The sequence below is a fragment of the Crotalus tigris genome, unplaced genomic scaffold (assembly GCF_016545835.1).
Source record: "Crotalus tigris isolate CLP2741 ecotype Arizona unplaced genomic scaffold, ASM1654583v1 scf7180000024398.1132909, whole genome shotgun sequence".
NCBI classification, from domain to species: Eukaryota; Metazoa; Chordata; class Lepidosauria; order Squamata; family Viperidae; genus Crotalus; species Crotalus tigris.
The window spans coordinates 27,772-47,333 of record NW_024100566.1 but is presented as its reverse complement, the minus strand read 5'-3'; the positions used below and the strand labels follow the sequence as shown (position 1 = coordinate 47,333).

General features: G+C 40.9%; 1 protein-coding gene across 10 annotated transcripts in view; it reads right to left on the bottom strand.

Moving 5' to 3' along the window:
• The window catches only part of LOC120301829 (E3 ubiquitin-protein ligase TRIM9), a 68,985-nt gene that overhangs the window by 23,115 nt on the left and 26,308 nt on the right, over nucleotides 1–19,562 (bottom strand). For all 10 annotated transcript variants that reach the window (XR_005555041.1, XM_039329497.1, XM_039329498.1 and 7 more), the window contains exons 2-5: nucleotides 18,133–18,228; nucleotides 11,351–11,473; nucleotides 2,586–2,696; nucleotides 352–505 (exon numbers count right to left, since the gene is read on the bottom strand). Coding sequence is in view for 9 of the 10 variants with exons in the window: in XM_039329497.1 (XP_039185431.1) it covers nucleotides 352–505; nucleotides 2,586–2,696; nucleotides 11,351–11,473; nucleotides 18,133–18,228 (484 nt within the window). In the remaining variant the exon portion in view is untranslated. The remainder of the gene's footprint in view (nucleotides 1–351; nucleotides 506–2,585; nucleotides 2,697–11,350; nucleotides 11,474–18,132; nucleotides 18,229–19,562) is intronic.

Here is a 19,562-nt window from a genome sequence, read left to right as displayed (position 1 = left end):
ATATAATTATCATTTATAAATATAGTTATAAAATCACATCTATTGGCCATACACCCGCCATTGTGTTCCTGGTGGCCTGGGGCCAGCTTAATTTCTTTCTGAGAACTGAATAAAAGATACTGATAAGCAAACATTGGATTTGGAATCCAGATTAGACAGATGGGATGAGGCCAAGAATGGTGTGTAGGACACAATTCATTCTCCCTTTCACTCTATTTAAATCTGAGCTGTTGTCAGCTGTAGAACCTTCAGTATTTTAATATATATTTAATTACATGGATTCTTAAGATAGCTTTGGATAGTACTTTAAGTCAATTGCAACTTTGAAAGCAAACAGATAAATACATTTACATTTCATTTGCATGAAGTCGAGTTGGTGGATGGACTGCAACAAAGGGGCACTATCAAGGTTGAGGTCGAAGTCTGTGGTCATCCTTGGAGAGAGTGTCCCTTTCCCCCACTGATCCTCAGTCAAATGCACTCTTCGTATCAGTGCATCAGAAATCTGTTGAGAAGGAAAATCCAAGAATCAATATGCACCATAGTCAGATTTATACAAAGCTCTCTGGGAGAAGAACAGCTTGGGAGGATCATAAATCTCTATAGATAATACAAAACACATTTTCAATCTCAGTATGTTCCTGGTTGCACCTAAGGCTAAATGAGAATATTAGTTCTCAGTTAGGTACCCCTATTAATGGAATAAATAAATAAATATGAATAGAATAGAGCTGGAAGGGACCTTGGAGGTCTTCTAGTCCAGGCCCCTGCTCAAGCAAGAGAACCTATACCATTTCAGACAAGTGACTGTCTAGTGACTGTCAACAATGTTTGAAGGCAAGCTGTTCCACTGGTTAATTGTCCTCACTGTTAGGAAATTTCTCCTTAATTCCAGGTTGCTTCTCTCTTTGATCAGTTTCCAACCATTGTTATTATCCTGCCCTCTGGTGCTTTGGAGAATAATTTAACCCCCTCCCCCTTGTAGCAGCCCCTCAAAAACTGGAATACTGCTGCCATGTCACCCTTATTTCTTCTTTTCTCTAGACTAGCCAAACCCAAATCCTGCAACTGTTTTTCATATGTTTTAGTCTCCAGGCCTTTGATCATCTTAGTTGCTCTTCTCTGAGCTTTTTCCAAATTCTCAACATTTTTTGTTGTTGTATGGTGACCAAAATTGGTTGCAGTATTCCAGGTGTGGTCTTACTAGGGTTTTTTAAAGCGGTACTAATATTACGTGTGATCTTGATTCTGTGCCTCTGTTTATACAACCCAATGCTTGCTAAGGAGATATAGTTCATTACAATTCCAACATATTTTGGGATAATGTTTACTCACTGGGGAAAATATTGATTTCACAAAAAAGGGATAAAACTTTAAGAGCCTGTTGCTTTAAGACAGTTACTGGAGGACTTGGCTTGAAATCAGTCAGTCAATCAGTAGCTACCATGTATACATGTGGTATAACGTGGTAGATGTGGTATACGTGGTAGAATGACATCTTCATTCACATATACAAAATCATTTAATAGGACTATGGCATAGCTAATTAACCCTAAGGATCTTAGTTTAACCATAAATTTTTTGGAGCTGGGGGGAATGGGAGTGTAAATGGACTCCCTACAGTCAACCACCTTTTCCTTGCCCGTTGTGTCCAAAACTGAGATTAACATCTCTGTGGACATTTTGTTTTTCGCCCTTAACACCAGTCACACGGGGAAAAAAACCTAAACAATGATTGATACACACCCTCATCATGCAAGCGTGCATTTGATTTGGGGGAGCTGATGAATGGGATTGGAAATATCAGTCTCTCAGCATCTTTCGTGATTTCTGGGAGCTCAGAAAAATTGACAACTCGATTACTGATCAAATCATCCAAAGATAGTCTATGGATCTGCAACACTTCCCAAAGTATTTATATAGAGAGATTTTACTCATTTGCCTAAACTGCAAGGAGGAAAGAACAGGGTGATCCACCAACAAGGAAATATAAAAATGCTGGCACTAATTATGCAGTTGAAGCTCTGCTCCTTTTCTGTCATGACCCCTGTAAAAAGGGACACAGCTTTAATTCTGTCTAATTCTTGACAGAACGTTTTAAATACTAAAAAGACTAAGTAGCTTATTTTCTCAAGCCAACTCCATTGTTATTTCTCTTTTCAATGTATTTATTTAAAGAATTTATGTTCCTGATTCCAACTTCTTGTAAGACAGAAAAATAATCCAGGCAGGGAGATGCAAATATGGATGGAATTGTAATGACTTCCACTGGATTCAATGGGAAATGGATCTAAGTGTTTGGGGAGATGCATTAAAGCTATTTTATCAAAGGACTCTGAATAACATAGCCTTCCTTCCTTTCATATATTCTTGCCTCAACAAATTTTGAATGAGAGGATCACAGCACAATTCCAATCATGGACTGATTAGTTTCCATTCTATTCCTTAGAAAATTGTTGTGACATCACGGAATGGGCCCTTTTGAAACATCACCACATGTTACTCAGCTCACAGTGGGTGAAACCATGAGAAGAGCCAATCCATACTTCCCTAACTGGAAAGAAAAAAGAAAATCAAGCAGTCACCTGCAAGAATCCACTGGGGTCATTCTCTTTGATGACCTCCAGACAGTATTCCATCAGCCCTGTGGTCTGGCGCAGCTTTACTGTGCAGTGAGAGATCTGATCACGTACCACCTGCAATAAAATACAGAAATGATAAAAGTGCGTAGACTGGGTAGAGATGCTTTGGCAGATAAGAGCTATGGCTGGAGAATTTGGGGAGAGTGTTCTGGCCAGAAATGCAATGGATCACTTATTCCTCGTTGCCCCTGAGCTGATTTTGCTGGGTCCCTCAAAGTCTAAGAAACCTTAAGGGCTTGGAATTCTAATTCTGGCAAACACCAGGCTATCTGCTTAATTCTAGCCCTACACAAAACCACAACCTCTTCCTCAAGCCATAGTATTTGCTATTGTGCTTGGAGGCAACAGTGTGCAATCCTGATGGAATCTGACAGGAGCCTGCTGGCATTCAGAGTATGGTGGTTAACCATCCTGTTGTCAGTGATTCTGTTTTAACAATTGCTTCTCTCATAAACAGAGGAACAACTAAATTGGCTGCATTCTTATTAAGCCATAACAGTGTTTATATGGCTTTGGTTTAACATATGGGGTGAATCTGGCCAATGATAATTTCATCAAAAATGGTTAAATAAATCATAACTTGGCAAATCATTCTTTGGAGCGGGAAAGGGCCCTGACATTTCTTCAACCACAATTTCTAGTTTTAGCACTGTCAAAACAAATTTCCAAAGTTGAGATCCTCCAGAGGCCTAGTCAGCAGCTCCAGCCCTGCCTCTATTCCACTGGGCACCACTAATAGAACTGGTATCAGTTATATTTCCTCATAGGCAAGGACATTCAAGGACATTTGCATTGGAGCAAAGGAGAGAGGCTATGCCACCCCTGAGACTATCAGAATCTTGTTTTCCAAACTTTCTGAGCTGTCTCTTTATTGCCAAAGTTCTGTCTTCAGAGGCTGAATATCTGTTGTGCATCTTTGCTCTTGAAAGGCAAATGTATCAACAACGGCATCAAAAGCTTCTGGTGCATTATGTACAATGGAAACTTGGAGCAGGATTTAAATGAGCATTTTCAGGCTCTGGCAATATACAGCATTCATGGTTGGAAAGAAAAAGAGAGGTTTTGAAATTTGACCCTGAATCTGCTCAAGTTCTTCCACCTTCAGTATTATAATCCGAGAGTGGTTTTCTCCAAACATTCCAGAGTGCAAGAAACAGCGGATGATTCAAGATTAGGCTTGCATTTCTCTCCAACCATACCTTCTCTTGCTCTGAAGATGTCCATGGTTGTTTGGGACTAGCAGTGTTATTCTTTGCTCACTCTGAAAAATGTTATTTTTCTAGGTGCTACAATTGCATAAACCACTTGAGCATTATGTGCCAACACTCAGAAAAAGCATCAAGGTCAAAATCCTCAAATAGTCCCATACTTGTTTTGATCTGGTTATGACCCCCATCATATTACCTTAGGCCAGCTTCACGGTATATTCTTTTGTGATGATTTCTGGGGTACATTCTTGAGGGGTGCAGCAGAAGCTGGACACTCTCTTTATTTAAATTCTCCATCAAATATATGAGCAGAAAAATTTGGTGGACAGTATCTACAAATTTCTTCCAAGAAAAAGAAAATGTTCTCAAAGGCACAATTTCTCCTGGAGGGTCACTTGAAAAAAAACCCATGGGAAGAATTCTCTCATAATATACCCCCCCCCAAGTGGTGGGATTCAAATATGTGAACAACTGGTTCTCTGTCTGGATGCCGCTTCCGGAAGTCCATTCTGGACCTGGGCAACAAAAAATTAGCTACTGGTTCTGCTGAACTGGTGCTAACTGGCTGAATCCTACCACTGCCCCTCCCCCTTTTGTACTGAATAGAAATGTGGGAAGTCAGAGAAGCTGTGGGCCATTGGAGCTCCTGAGAGTTGTAATCCACAAGTAGCTGTCTGAAATGGTATAGGGCAGACATGTCAAACTTGTGACGTCACGTGACGTTGCGCAATGTATCAGGACGGTTTTGCCATTGCTGGCAATGGGGTGGGCACGGCTTCTGGATGACGTGTCCGGCCCACTGGCAGGCAGTTTGACACCCCTGGTATAGTATAGGGTTTCCTGTCTGAGGTTGGACTGGATGACCTCCAAGGTCCCTTCCTCCTCCTCCTCCTCATTATTATTATTATTATTGCTGTTGTTGAGAAACACTGCTCTGGAATTTCTCTTCTCTCTTAAGAAGTTTCCAAGCAAATATTCTTTCACCAGATTAAAAGAAAATGGATAGAGAAGATGCAGGAGAAGTTCTTTCCCCAACACTAGTTGTGCTGTTCAGCAGCTAAATAAATAATGGCAATAGGAAACCATATGAACTATTCCAAATATTAAATGGGTCCAATGGCTTAGTTGAAGGGGGGGTTGGACTAGAAGACCTCCAAGGTCCTTTCCAACTCTTATTCTCGAAGGGTCCTGGTCAAACCCAACTTAAGAAAGGAAGCCAGCTACCTCATCAATCCCTTTTCCTTTCCTGTGTGGCTTAGTGGGAGTTTGCTCACATTACTGTTCCTCTTAGCTCTGAAATCAGAAAAGGGAAGGGAGCTACGTCTTATACTGGCTTTGCTTAGGAAGGTAGAAAGACTGGCTGGCGATGCTACAATTTGGGATAGTATTCTGCATTGTAATTTAATTCCACAATTGACCACTAGAGGGACTCATGTGACATCTTCAATTATGAAGCTCAGGAACATGTGGAAGTCACATTTTTAAGGCTTTCGGGATTAGCTACAGCTTTTCGTTGACCCCATTCTCACAATGTGCATAACCCACTTGGCTGCTAGCCCAATCGAATCTCCTGATTGGCGATTCTAATAGTATATAACCATTTTAATGCGTAAAAAAAAAAGAAATAATCATTTTCCAGCTACAAAATCAGTGATAAATCTAACAGGTAGCTTCTCACTGAGTATTTCAATTGAAAAAAATGGAAAATACAGTGACTTTTTTTGACTTAGTCTCCACTCTATTTCATATCTGATCCGAAAAGCATGTCATTGGATAAGTCCTGTCCTGATCAGGATTTGATCCTGATTTCCACACTGGTTGCCCAAGCAAAATACAAAATACAGGGTTTTCACTGCATTTTTCTTTTACTCTGATCTCTTAGAAATACACATGGAAGAAATGTCCTTTTTTACCATCGCACTTCTTAGAATGTTGTTCTTGAAAGAAAAGGTGATCTGGAACAGGGCTTTTCAACCTTTTCACCCACTGTACCACTTTTAGGATATGGCAATATCCAAGTACCACCAGTCGCCTAGCAAGGTGTCAAAAACTTGATGACCAAAAATAAAAAAAAAGAAAAAAGTGATAAAGTACAGGTAGTCCTTGACTTACAACATTTCGCTTAGTGACTGTTCGAAGTTACAATGGCACTGAAAAAAGTGCCCCCCAAGCCACAACCAAAGCATAGAGCACCTGCCTGCCCACCCGGTGGCGCTCTTCCTCCTGTCTGAAGTTTTCATTGTTGTAGCATTTCTGTGGAGGATTGGCAGCAAAGGTGGGGTGGGGGGTGTTTGGTTTTTATTCCCCCCATCTGCTGGGTGGTTGCAGCAGGTTTTGGTTACTTCACATGACCCTGGGACACTGTGACTGTCATAAATATGAATCAGTTGCCAAACATCTGAATGTAAATCACAAAACCCTGGAGATGCTGCAACATTCCAGCTGTTTGGTACTTCTTCAGGGCTCAGCAGAAGCACCAGGATCAGCACCAAGCTCCAACTGGAGCCCGGCGCTGATCCTGGCGCTTCCACTGAGCCTTGACAGCCCTGAAGAAGCACCAATCAGCTGGAAAGCGGCACTGATCCTGGCGCTTCTGCTGAGCTCTGACAGCCCTGCAGCTCCAGCCATCTCTCGCTCAGACTTGTGCAGTGCTGCCACCCGTTCAGCTCATTCCCCTCCCCCTCTACCACTTTTCTAAGATGGTTGCGTACCACCTGCCAGGTGCCAATGTACCACAGGTGGTACCCGTACCACTGGTTGAAAAGCCCTGATCTGGAGTGTGACATCATATCTATGTTTTAGGATAAGAAATAATCTATTATCTCCTTATGTTCTTTAAGCTGAGCTTCCTTGTTCTCCTCAGATAATGTCATCATTATTCCCTTGTTTACTCAGGGTTCACATTTTCAGAATACCATCGGAGGAATCACCATCTGTTATACATTGCCTCAGGGAAATATTTAACAAATTACAGCTATATCTGTATGCTTTTTTAAGTAGTATCTGATGATGATAGAAACCCCAAATTCAGTGTATTGTGTGAAGACACCCAGGCAACAGAGCATGGTTAAGCAACCCCTGCCTTAGCATGATGGCTGAACAAATTTTCAAAGTCATTTGTTATTAGTCTAGCTGGGCCAGATGAGCCAGCATTAGGGAATTCTTCCATTATTAACAGGCACTTAGCATTCATTGGAGAAATGCCAAAGATGGAAAACCTAGTTTTTTTAAAAAAAAATCTCCCATCATCCTTTTTAACAATGTTTATTGATGCGAGCAGTATACTATGAAGCAAAGCAGATGCCAAAGCTGTGGCCATCATCCATCTTCATTTTCCCGGAATGATTTTCCTAAATCAAAGCACAGAAGCATTCTGGGAGAAAATAAGGCGCCAGGCAATCATAGCCTTGGCTCAGAGCGACACTCTGCTGAATTTCTGAAAAAGAAACACAACTGCCCATCTACTGCCTAGTAAACTCCCCTAATAATGGTGCAGTCTTTTGGGGGGGGCATTTTATCACTGTATTGGGCCAGGCTATGCATAGCAAGTTGACCTTTGGATGGTTTGCCAGGCATCATGATTTGTAAAATGTATTGTATGATAGCCTTAAACTCATCCAATTGTGCTTTATTCAATAAGAAAAACATAATTTGCCATTTTGGGAGAATACAGACATCAATGACACAGACAAATGTCCTTCTGCATAGCTACCAAACTCAGACTGCTAAAAGTTTTAAATGCCTCCCCCCCTACCCTTTATTTCATTTCTCTCCACTCCCTGGCAATTCATCTCAGCACTTAACAAGCAAGTGGACCTAAGGTGATCTTCAAAATGTCTGTCTTGGGCATGGAGCTGCAAGGGAGATGATTAATGACTGAATTTCCTTCTAGCTAATTTCACTGAACAAGATTCTGCCTGACAAGTGGAAGGAGGAAACTGTGGCATAAACCCAGTTCCCTTCAGAAGGACCAAAAACAGCTCTGTATGCGAGCAAGAAAAATGAGTTGATAAATAATTGGAGTTTGTCCTGTCCTCCTCTGTAATTTCTCTCCAGAGTCATTTTCTTTCTATCTGAAAGGCTAGCTACACCTGATCATCAAGTCAAATATTGGTGCCAGACCAAGAAAATTAAGGCAATATATAAATGATATGATGTGGTGGCCTAGAGGTGAAGACGTTTGCCTCCCACTTGGAAGGTTGAGAGTTCAATCTGAGGCAGCAGCAGATATTTCTCTATCAGGGGACAAAGAGAAAATATCTGCTGTGTGAACTCCATATAGGCATCAGGAAGGGCATCCTGCCAGTAAACATTCATCTCCATTCAGTCGTCCTGACTCCACCCCAAATAAAGGGATTAAAGGGCGGTAAAAAGAAAAAAATGGTAAGATCTATCTGCATGCAAAAGAAGCAGAAATGTAAAGAATGTTGTTTAGAGGCTCAGAACCAATAACGGTTCCCAAAAAAGTTTGGAAAGAAAAACCTTGATCATGTTGAGGTGGTATTGAAGTTGTCTTGCCTTTAGTAATGTTACTGGGAACATCACTGACCTCCTAAGTTTTGACAATCATTTGAAAAGATTTAATTGCCAAAATAAGTCTTCATTTTTGCAAGTTGGAAATGATCAAGATGGGTTCTCAAAAGGCTAAAATATGTATGTCAATCTTGTCTTCTCTAACTGGGACCCCTTCAGATGAGTTGGGCTGCAGCACCTTCATCCATGCTGATGAATGTTTCTGCAAGATGTTATATGGAGGGAGATTGATCCATAGGGTTGAATGTTTTATTTACACAACTGAATTCTTTCCAACAGTAAAATATCTGAATCCTCAATAATTTTATAGCTAATAAACAACAAACAAATGGGATAAAGAACCAAAGGGAGGGACTTGATATTTCTTGACAGTGTGTGATTGTTGAGTTAATTAATGGTTTTTCCTTCAACATTTATGTCCAAGGCATTTAAGAAACCACAAAGCTCATTATCAGCTTTGCAGAATTAACTGTTTCTTTCTCCCACTCTCCTGTTATAGTAGACTCAGGGAAATATTCCACCCCATCTGTTTCCCTGATTTGAGTAAGACCTACTAAACCAAAGAATATCATAATTTATGCACTGGCAATGTTCATACAAGACACTTTCCAATAATTAATTAAACTTATGTTTATTTTAATTTTCTAAATTCACACAAAAGACTGAACCACAAATTAACCACATAGACTGTGTTTACCAAACACACTGAACTAATATTGTGGTCGGCTAATAAGTGGTTCAGATGTCATAGCAGAAGAGCCATTAAAGGCAGCAAAAATGTTGTGAGAAGGCAGAAGCTGTCTCACAGAATATTGTTATCACTGATTATTGAATAAACCACAATTGGTTCAGTTTGTACAACATGTTAAACATAAGTTAAGATTACAAAAACACTGGCTGGATTCCCACACTAAACCAAAACTAATAGTCCTGCATGTTGTGGGAACTCTCCATGAATCCAGAGAAATCTAACCTTAACTCTTCCCCTATATACTGCTTAAAAGGAAGAATATAGGTGACTCATGTTCTTCCTTTTGAACATAAACATGGGCAACATGGGCCAGTGGAACAGTTTGTCTTAAGAAGTTGTGGGTGCTCCATCACTGGAGGCTTTTAAGAAGAAACTGGACAGTCATTTGTCTGAAATGATATTATAGGGTGTCCTGCTTGAGCAGGGGGTTGGACTAGAAGACCTCCAAGATCCTTCCAACTATGTTATTCTGTAATTCTGACACTGCTCTATAAAAACCAGTGATGGAACAAGGGACGTACATTTAAGGAATCCTAAATACTGTAACTGAAATGTCTCTGCATGCAAAGAAAGGACACCCAGAAATCTCTTGGTTGATTTTTTTTTCCTGTTGAACAAAAGCCATCTGGGTCAACTGGCTGAAAAAGGCCTCAGTGCTTTTTTAAATGCTGGGGGGGGGGACTATAATACCGCTGACTCAATGCATTCTAAGGTTGCCTACTTGTCTTCCAATCTGCCATTAAACATCTTACAAATCCTTGTTTCTCCACAAGCAATTCTCTTTCTATCAGTTCTCTTAGGCAGCCACTCTCAAAGAGAGTCATAATGTTTTCACAGCAAATATACATTGTGGCCAACTGGTTGTCTTCCCCTTTCAGGTTTACTCCTCTGGGTTTATCTGTTGCTGGTCCTTAGCAGCTACAGTGTCATCCCTCCCTCCATCCCTCCATCCTAGGAAGTCTCTATGGCAACAGCTGCCATGGCAAATATTCAGGCCCTCCCTCTCACGGACTCATGCGCCCCCTACTAATTCATTTCAGCTCCCACATTAGTCTGAGTGCTGCATAGCTATAAGGATCCTCGCTTCTTTCCTGGTGGATTCAGAGGTACTTGGGAGGCAGGATGAAGCTGGATCGAGGCACTCTAACTAAAGCATTAAACCAAGGAGTAAGGGAAAATCAATATAGCTTTGCACGCTTCAGAGAGGATTTGGAAGAAGCTTTTGGACCGCACAAGATGAACGTAGCATCTTTCTGCTATTCATTAAACAAAACTTGAAAAAAGGTGCATTTCTTTTTTTAAAAATGTAGCAACATTAAATAGATTCCTGATGCAGAAGTGTGAGAAAAGGCAGGCTTTTTTAAAATGGATTTGAAGTTGTTCCAATCATTTTGAAACATATGCAGCCCTAGAGATTAGTGGGGAGGTTGGTTTGAGTTTCCCTAAAAGCAAATTTGTATTTGCAATTCACCCATACATTCTGTATCTCCTCTCATATATAACTACTTTGCAATATTCTTAGCCTAATGCCAAAGATTCCTATTGGCACACCTAACACTCATCTATAGTAGATGCATACAATGTTTACTAATAATTATTGAACCAATATTTGCTCAATAACACAATTTTCTGGCTGTGGAAGATAACCATAAATTCATCACATAAGCTGTGATTGACTAGTTTGTACTTTAATGTGTTCTCTGAATTTTGTGGCTACTCTAAGACATCATATATATTTATTTGGTTTTGATTTAGTGTATTGTGCAAACCATCTAATTGAGTTTTACCAATAAATATAGCATGGCTTAGCATGATGTATGAGTCCCAAAATGCTGTCTGAATGATTGATGGACTGATTGATTATGTGCCTTCAAGTCAGTGTAGACTCTTAGCAATCAGTAGATAGATTTTTCTTCATGAGGATAAAATGTCTGCAGGGAAGGAAATATTTATGCAAGGAACAGGAAATGAAGCAATCATTCCTATTTGAAAAGAGGTTAGAACAAAGGCCTTTTTTTGGGTCAAGTTTCCTACTGAGCCAGTAGCTTTAGCAGCATATCTTGGCCATTTTCAGTAGGACTAGCTGAGATTTATTCACCCTTACACTGCAACAGTGTCTCAAGGTGCCTGGCTTAACATACCTGGCACCTTACATGGACACAGGCATTGTCCACCAAGAACAGTTCATCACTTAAATTTCACTACCCCAGACTAACCTTCAGTTTGTGCTCATGTTCTTTGTTGACCCGTGACAACAGCTGGGCTTTCCTTCTGTTGAGAGCATCAATAAGCGCATCACACTGGGCAACCAGGCACGCTTCAAACTCCACGCTGTTCTCCTGCAGTCAAAATAAAATACTCATCAGTCAAAGCAACGGGAAGGACTAAAAGCAGCTGACATGTTGGATTTGCCATCACAAGAGACTGAGGTCACACTTTCCTGCAACAACTTGTTGAGATTTTCAGCAGCATCGGTTTTTTGTTTTGTTTTTTTTTAAAAAAAAAATACTCTGGGCTCTTTGTTCTTTTTAGACTGCTTCTAGGAGCCATTCTGGCTGGGTTCATATACTATGGCTAAGTTAGATGGTTTCTGGTTCAATGTGTTGCATGAAACCAGACAATAGGTTGAATTAATGATGATTCAGTGTATTGTGTAAATACAGGGGCTTTTCTTGCACTACACAGCAAGCTCAGCCTAGCTCTATCTACAGGTAATTAATTGGTGCTAGACAGTGCTGGAGTGAGATGGCTGCTCTGATCATAATACAGTCGTCTTTGTTTTGATGGAACCATTATCATTTCCTTTGTACATGCATGCGTGTGTTGTATACACACGTATATGCAATCAGCATGGGCTGATGATATTTGGACTCAGTCTCATCTCTTTTCTGTCTTTGCTTCATTCCTATAGATGTTTTGGGGGCTAGTGGTGAAGGGAGTTGGTGGAAGGAAAAAGAAATGCTTACAGCAAATTATGCTCTTATCTCTTTCTCTCTGCTTGCCTATCTTCAAAAATACATGGAAGACGTTGGATAATGGAGTTATGGAACTATTGATTCCTCAATAATGGAATTAAACAACGGGCCTTGGCTGGATTATAGATAACCTTATAATTTACCCTGGTGATTTGGGAGAGGATGAAACCCACTCCTTGGCTCAGAAATAACTGTGTTTTTCAATTCACACACCAGCTTTTAAATGATATATTTAAATATATCATGCAAATGGAACCAACCAGTGGCTGCCAAAGACACATCCTAATCACAAAGACAGTTTCCATTATCTTTGCAGACACTAGTTGGTCAACGTATGTACAGTCAACAGAACACCTCCATATTTTTTTACTTGGGAAAGTAACTTCCAGATAAAAATCATTTTCGAGTAAAATAATATAAATAAAGATTCACATAAGATTTTAGAGATATTTAAAGCTTGTTTGAAGCATGAGGCAAGATAGGGAAGACTGAGAAACAGATATTGAATCACATATACAGGTAGTCCTCAACTTGTGACCACAATTGAGTCCAAAATTTCTGTTCCTAAGTGAGACATTTGTTAAGTGAATTTTGCCCCATTTTACAACCTTTTAACAGTTGTTAAGTGAATCACTGCAGTTGTTACATTAGTGACACGGTTGTTAAATGACTCTGGCTTCCCCATCGATTTTGCTAGTCAGAAGATCGCAAAAGGTGATCACATGACCCCAGGACAGTGCAACCATCATAAAAATGAGTCAATTGCCAAGAGTCTGAATTTTGATCACGTGAGTACGGGGATGCTGCAACGGTCATAAGTGTGAAAAATGATCATAAGTCCCTTTTTTCAGTGCAGTTCTAACTTTGAATGGTCACGAAACAAACTGCTATAGGTCAAGGGCTACCTGTACATGTTTATCATTTCCATCTTACAGTGTTTTAAAAGCTGCTATTCCAAACAGAGAGTGGGTTTTTTTTTCACTTTATAATATTTATTTTAAAAATAATATTTCCCAAAGAACCTTGTAGAATCAGATGTGAGGTTCCAAGTTGCCCAAAGAGTCTCTGAGAACATTTGCAGAAGGAAAGTTCAGAATGTTGGTCTCCCGAGTCCAAATGCATATTCATATTCTCAGACTGAAAGTTCATAGGATAAAGTTCTGATTTGGGCAGAATTTGGTTCTTCCAAGCCAGGAGTAGCCCTATTATTCTAATTTGGCTCACACAGAAATTCTCCTAAAACCTGAGACATTCCTGGAAATTGAAAGCCCTGACTGAAGCTTTTATGTCTCTATCTAGCAATGATCACTCTCTTAAGGGAAAATCACAAGTCTCAGAATGGATGAGTCCCATGATGCATGAACAAAGTGAAGGACAGGAGAAGCAGCTCATGGAGGAATGTGCCTCCACTGAACTGAATAAAAAAGCAGTGTGCTCATGGGGGAGGCAGCCACAAGGAAAGAGGGAATGATTTGGCCACAGAGTTGAAGTGACTTGATGGATTAGACTCCTGCTCACTCAAAATGATGGTGGGAGGACGAGGCAGTATCCCAAAAGAGCCAAGACAAATTACCTGTGCCACCGAAATTTAAATTGATTCTGACTAAAGGTCTGATTCCACCTGAAAGAATGCAAAGCATTATTGCAACAAGCTTATTTCTTTGGGGTTATTGGGTTGGGGTGGCAGAGAGGCAATGAGGAAATTATACTGTGCTGGATCTTTCAAAGAGTCTCCCTTTGCTCCTCCTTCCCAGCATTCCTCTCTCCCTGAGCCTTTTGTTCTAACAGAGCAATTTCCCCCCACTCTGGCACTCTCCAATGTTGCCAACTGCTAGCCCTGTTATTCCCAACCAGCATCAGGTAATGGCAGTGACAGTCCAATACTTTGGAAAATATCAGGTTGGAGAAGATTGCAAGTAATTATCCTGGCTTTAGGTCCAAAAGTAGAATTCCCTGAAGAAGTAGGGAATGGGAAGGAGAGGGTAGAATAGTGGTGGCGAACCTATGGCACCCATGCCAGAGGTGGCACTCAGAGCCCTCTCTGTGGGCACACGCACCATGCCCCGGAGATGACAACTGTCCCTCTTCAACCAGCTGCCTGCTAACTCGCCGAGGTCCCACGTGCTCGGATGCATCCCAGTTTGGCTGGTTTCCCTTCCCCCCTCCCATCCCTCCTGGCCTCGCATGCTCTCCTTTTCCCAGGCATGACACACTGCATCGCCTTCTCAGCTGTCATCCGCCATCCAGCTCAGAGGCGGCTTCTTTGAAATGCTGGCAGCGGACTGTGGAGCCCCAGAGTGCGCTGGTCGAGGGGCCCTCATGCGCTCGCTGGCCTCTATGTGTGGGGGCCGATGGTGTCAGGCAGCAGCTGCCCCAGCCACTGCCTCGCCTTGCCCTGTGACAATGGAATCCCCACCCTATCTCGCCTTGCCTCACCTCACCCCGCAGGACGAGCCTCTTGCCCACTGCCCCACTTGCCAGAGACCCCCTGGATCTCCCCCAACCCTGCCCAGCCCCCACAGGCATCCCTCCCCACGAGCAACACTGAGGTGACCACGCCCACCTTGGCCACACCCAACCAGTCTGCCATGACCACAGCCACGCCCACCCAGTGGGCCACGCCCACCTGGCACCCGGCGATAAATAAGTGGGTTTTGGGTTGCAGTTTGGGCACTTGATCTCTAAAAGGTTCGCCATCACTGGGGTAGAAGGTGTCACGGGGAGGGGGATGTACCAATAATCTCAAAATTATGGGCACTACCAGGCAATTGAACCCCCTCCCCTTTTAATATGTGTTAGATACATCTCATAGATCTAAAAAGGGGTGAGACATCAATTATCCACTTGTACTTACCATTTGGACATCATTCTATGGATATGCCTGGGAATCCCAAAGGTGCTTTTCCAAAAGCAACTGAACTTCCTTGTTTGTTTGTTTTTTTCCTTGAAAACATTTCACTTCTCATCCAAGAAGCCTCTTCAGTTCTGACTCTGAAGCTTCCTGGATGAGAAGTGAAAAGTTTTAAAGGGAAAAACCAAGACAGTCCAGTTGTCTTTTGGAAAAGTACCTTTGGGGCAACCATGACCTGGATGACTGAGAATCTCCGTAGACATGCCCTTGGGAAAACATACAAGTAGTTTTCAAGTTACAGCCATTCATTCAGTGGCCATTTGAAATTACAATGCACTGAGAAAAGTGACTTACAACTGATCCTCACACCTAGCACTGTTGCAGCAGCCCTATCGTCCTGTAATACCAAGATGAATTTACAATGGTTGCAGTTTCCTTCTGACAAGCAAAGTCAATGGGAGAAGGTGGATTTGCTTAATGACTGCATGATCCATTTAATAACTACAGTGATTCACTTAATAACTGTGGCAAAAAAGATAGTAAAATTGGGTGTGACTCTCTTGCCTTGGTTAGCAACAGAAATTCTGGTCACAATTGTAGTCATATAGTAAATCAAGGGCTAGCTGTAGACCAGCCGGAGTTTAAGGGACTTCCACATGACACCATTCCCCCCTCCCCAATTTCCCACAAAGTGGATTGAAGCTGAACTGTTGCAACTATCACTTAGGCTGAGCTTGAAATGTTGAGATTAATACAGAGAACACTAAGAACCAATTGGTGTTCACCACTAACTGATCAACAGTACAATACAGTGTGAAAAAGTTCTCCAAAGAGTCAGTTCCCAATATCCCATTTTCAGTTACACCAGGGGTCTTCAAACTTGGCCCTTTTATTTCTTGTGGCTGGCTGAGGAATTCTGGGAGTTGAAGTCCACAAGTCATAAAAGGGCCAAGTTTGAAGACCCGTGAGTTACATTAACCCCTTTCCCACAACACACTTAAATGAATTCATTTCCTAGAATTTTGTACTTCCCAGGTGATGGTATTTGATCCTGTTAGGAAGAATTACTACTAACAGAATTACTACTAAGAACATTTGGTTGAGTTTGTAGGTGATTTGATTAAGCATGTTGTAGAAACAAGGCTGTTATGAGCATTTGGAAAGTGATTTGCAATACATGAATAAATAAACCTAATCAATTGTTATAAGAAGAAACTTTCCAGCATCAAAGATAACATTCTTCTGCTACCTCTTGCAAATTATCACGGTAAAATGACAGCACATTGGCATTTTCTTGTGGCTAGACAGGTTTTCCAATACCTTAATCCTGGTAATTTGCTGCTATGACAGCCAGAGTGGGTGGAAGGTGGGAGAGAGACTATGTTTAGAATAATTTTCCAATAAGCACTAAGAAGGGATGCTAAAGGAGTAGGGCACAGGGAGGGATATAATGTTGCAACAGTGCAGGACCCAAAAGGAAATGGTCCATTCATCCTCTGTGTGTAGCAAATGGAAATTATCACTTTTAGTGTGATTTCTGATACAGTGCAGGTCAGCTAGAAGAAAAAAAAATCAGCTGCCAAATGCAGGTACAGTACGATTATCAGATTGTAGAGACATGGAAGTACTTTTGGAGGGTGAGAATAAAGTATACTGAGCTTATATAGGTGACTTCAGTGTATTAAATATGACTCTATTTTATAGATGGTAGTCAGCTATTCCAACAGAGCAATCTTTCTCAACCTGGGCATGCTGGCTGGGGAATTCTGGGAATTGAAGTCCACATACCTTAAAACTGCAGAAGTTGAGTAACACTGCAGTAGAGTATTATTCCAAGGAGCGAAAATTAACTTCAGAGTCTGACAAATATGTTCCTTGAAATGTCTAGCTGCCTTAAGCTGTGTGAACTTCAACATTGAGCCCTAGTGGCACAGTGGTTAGAATGCAGTATTGCAGGCTAATTCTGCCAACTGCCAGGAGTTCAATTCTGACCAGCTCAAGGTTGACTTAGCCTTCCATCCTTCCAAGATTGGTAAAATGAGGACCCACTAAACCGTTTAGAGAGGACTTTAAAGCACTGTGAAGAGGTATATAAGTCTAAGTCAGTGGTTCTCAACCTGTGGGTCGGGACCCCATTTGGGGTCGAACGACCATTTCACGGGGGTCACCAAACAAGGCTGTCCGCCATTTTTTTCCCCTTTTCTTTGGCCACGCCCCTGGTACCTGGTGATGTATAAGTGGTTGGGGGTCACCACAACATGGGGAACTGTATTATGGGGTCGTGGTATTAGAAAGGTTGAGAACCACTGGTCTAAGTGTTATTGCTATTGCTAACTCTGAGAATACGTCAGCCTGCAATGCTGGTTGGGTATTTTGGGAGTTGAAGTTCACACATCCTAAAGTTATTGAGGTTGGCTGTTCTTAGGGGAAAACACATCCAGATACAAACACACACACAATCAATAAAATGATGATTTGTAAATAGTAACATCCCCATCATCCTTATCTTCATTATTACTAATATTATGGAATGCACAATTTAATACAAAAGAGCTTGATCTTTATTACTGGCTGATAGTTAGTCAAAACTGCTCATGTTTGCATCCCATATTATGCCATATTGTATTTTGCCTTATCCTATAATCCAAATTTAGACCGGGGTCAAGATGATTACAACAGAATGCCTTAATCACAAACTGTAATTACAGCCTGGCTGTTATTAGCTTATTTTATGCACAGTCTAGTGTATCACCCAAAATAGAGATTTAACCAAGAATCAGCTTTAGCCTCTATATTCTGGATTTAGAACAAAGTTACTACTGCAAGAGACTTTCCACTTCTCCATCTGTTTAGACTCTGCACCATGGTTGCATGGGAAATAAAACTGTTCTTATTTGTGCAATTTACTCATCAAGGAGACAGAGAGGTGGGTGAGATCAGCCCCTTTTCACTCTAAATGCAATGAGTCATCCATTCTTTGGTGTTTTGTTAAAGAATTGGTCATCACAAATTTGATTGGGTTACTGCTAAAAAGGAGGAGGACTGGCAATCTGTTGTCAGCTGTGGTTTGCTATGCTGTTTGTGTGTATTTTAAGCTCAGGGAATTGAATGCCACACAGTGACACTGCTCACATTCTACTTCTGTTCATGACTATTAGAGTCAACACAATACCTGGATTTGTTGAACCATGTTGCGTAGCTGTACCAAAAAGTCTTTGGCTTCTTTGGCTCTGTCTGAAAGTCCATTCAGGGCCTGGGACAGCTGGCTCTGCAGAAAACAAGAAAGGAAGAAGAAATGGGAATCAAAAGAGCATTTATTTCCATATACATTTCCTAGATGTACTGATTTATATCCTAGCAGATGATCAGAATTCCTTCTTTCCCATCCCGTTCCCAATCATGTTAGGGAACCAAGCCATCAGTTAAAGCCCAGAACAGGAAATTAATCAGAACTGATTTCCACCAAAATGTTAAACGATTTAGTTTATTATATTCCTTCCCTAAAAATGGTTGCTATCTAGTTGGAAATGTTATTCTCATTCTGTTAGCCACTTTTTACAGACCAGCAAGATAGAAAGCCAAAAATGAATTGAGTGATCCCATGACTACAAAGAGGAAAAGAAAGTGCAGGAAGCATAAAGGAATTCTACATGCACTCAGTCCAAAGTACCAACACTGGAAGGAATTAATTAATTGAGTTCTCAGTGTAATTCAGTCCATTGAAGTAAATGAAGACAGGGTGAAAATCTAATAAATAAACAAGACAAAACAAAACAAAACAGAATTTGGGGATGTCTTCATTAAATATGATATTATAGTTGACTAAATCAGCCCAAAGGTAATATTGTACTAGATCAGGGGTTCTCAACCTTGGCAACTTTAAGACTTGTGGACCAACTCCCAGAATTCCTCAGCCAGCTTTGCTTTGCTGGCTGAGGAATTCTGGGAGTTGAAGTCCACAAGTCTTAAAGTTGCCAAGGTTGAGAACCCCTGTACTAGATTGATGATATTGGGATCTATAGCCTGTTTCATTTGGAGATACCCAATTGGGAAAGATGTAAATGCTGATCTACAAAATAATTAATACATTAAATTTTAACTTTTCTTGGTTATTTTATGTCAACTAATCAACTCAATTATTTCACCCCAACTCCAGCCACAGAAGAGATAAATCTTCAGGTAGGAAAAAAACTCCCCCAGACATTATTCTCTTTGATCGCTACAACTAGTATTCATAATATGCTATCATTGTATTTTTTTAATAATTCCTATGGATTTTATTATTATGGCCTTTTTGTAAAAAAACATACTTTGAACAATCTTGTTCTCTTAACAACTACATTATAAATATGTCTGCAAACACTGTCTCCTCCTGACCTATGTTGTTCATACTCTGTATTTTAAAATATATAGTTAGTATATCCCACAAATTGAACTGAAGAAGGTCATTGGTGCTTTGTTTCAGGGTTGGCTATAAAGTTAAATGGATGGTGGAAGATGGAAAGTGGTGGTGGTGGTGGTAACTTCCTGGCTGTTCCTCCTAAATGTACAAATGGTTGTATTTGTCCTACTTCATGTCTTGGGTCTCTAAATTATATTATT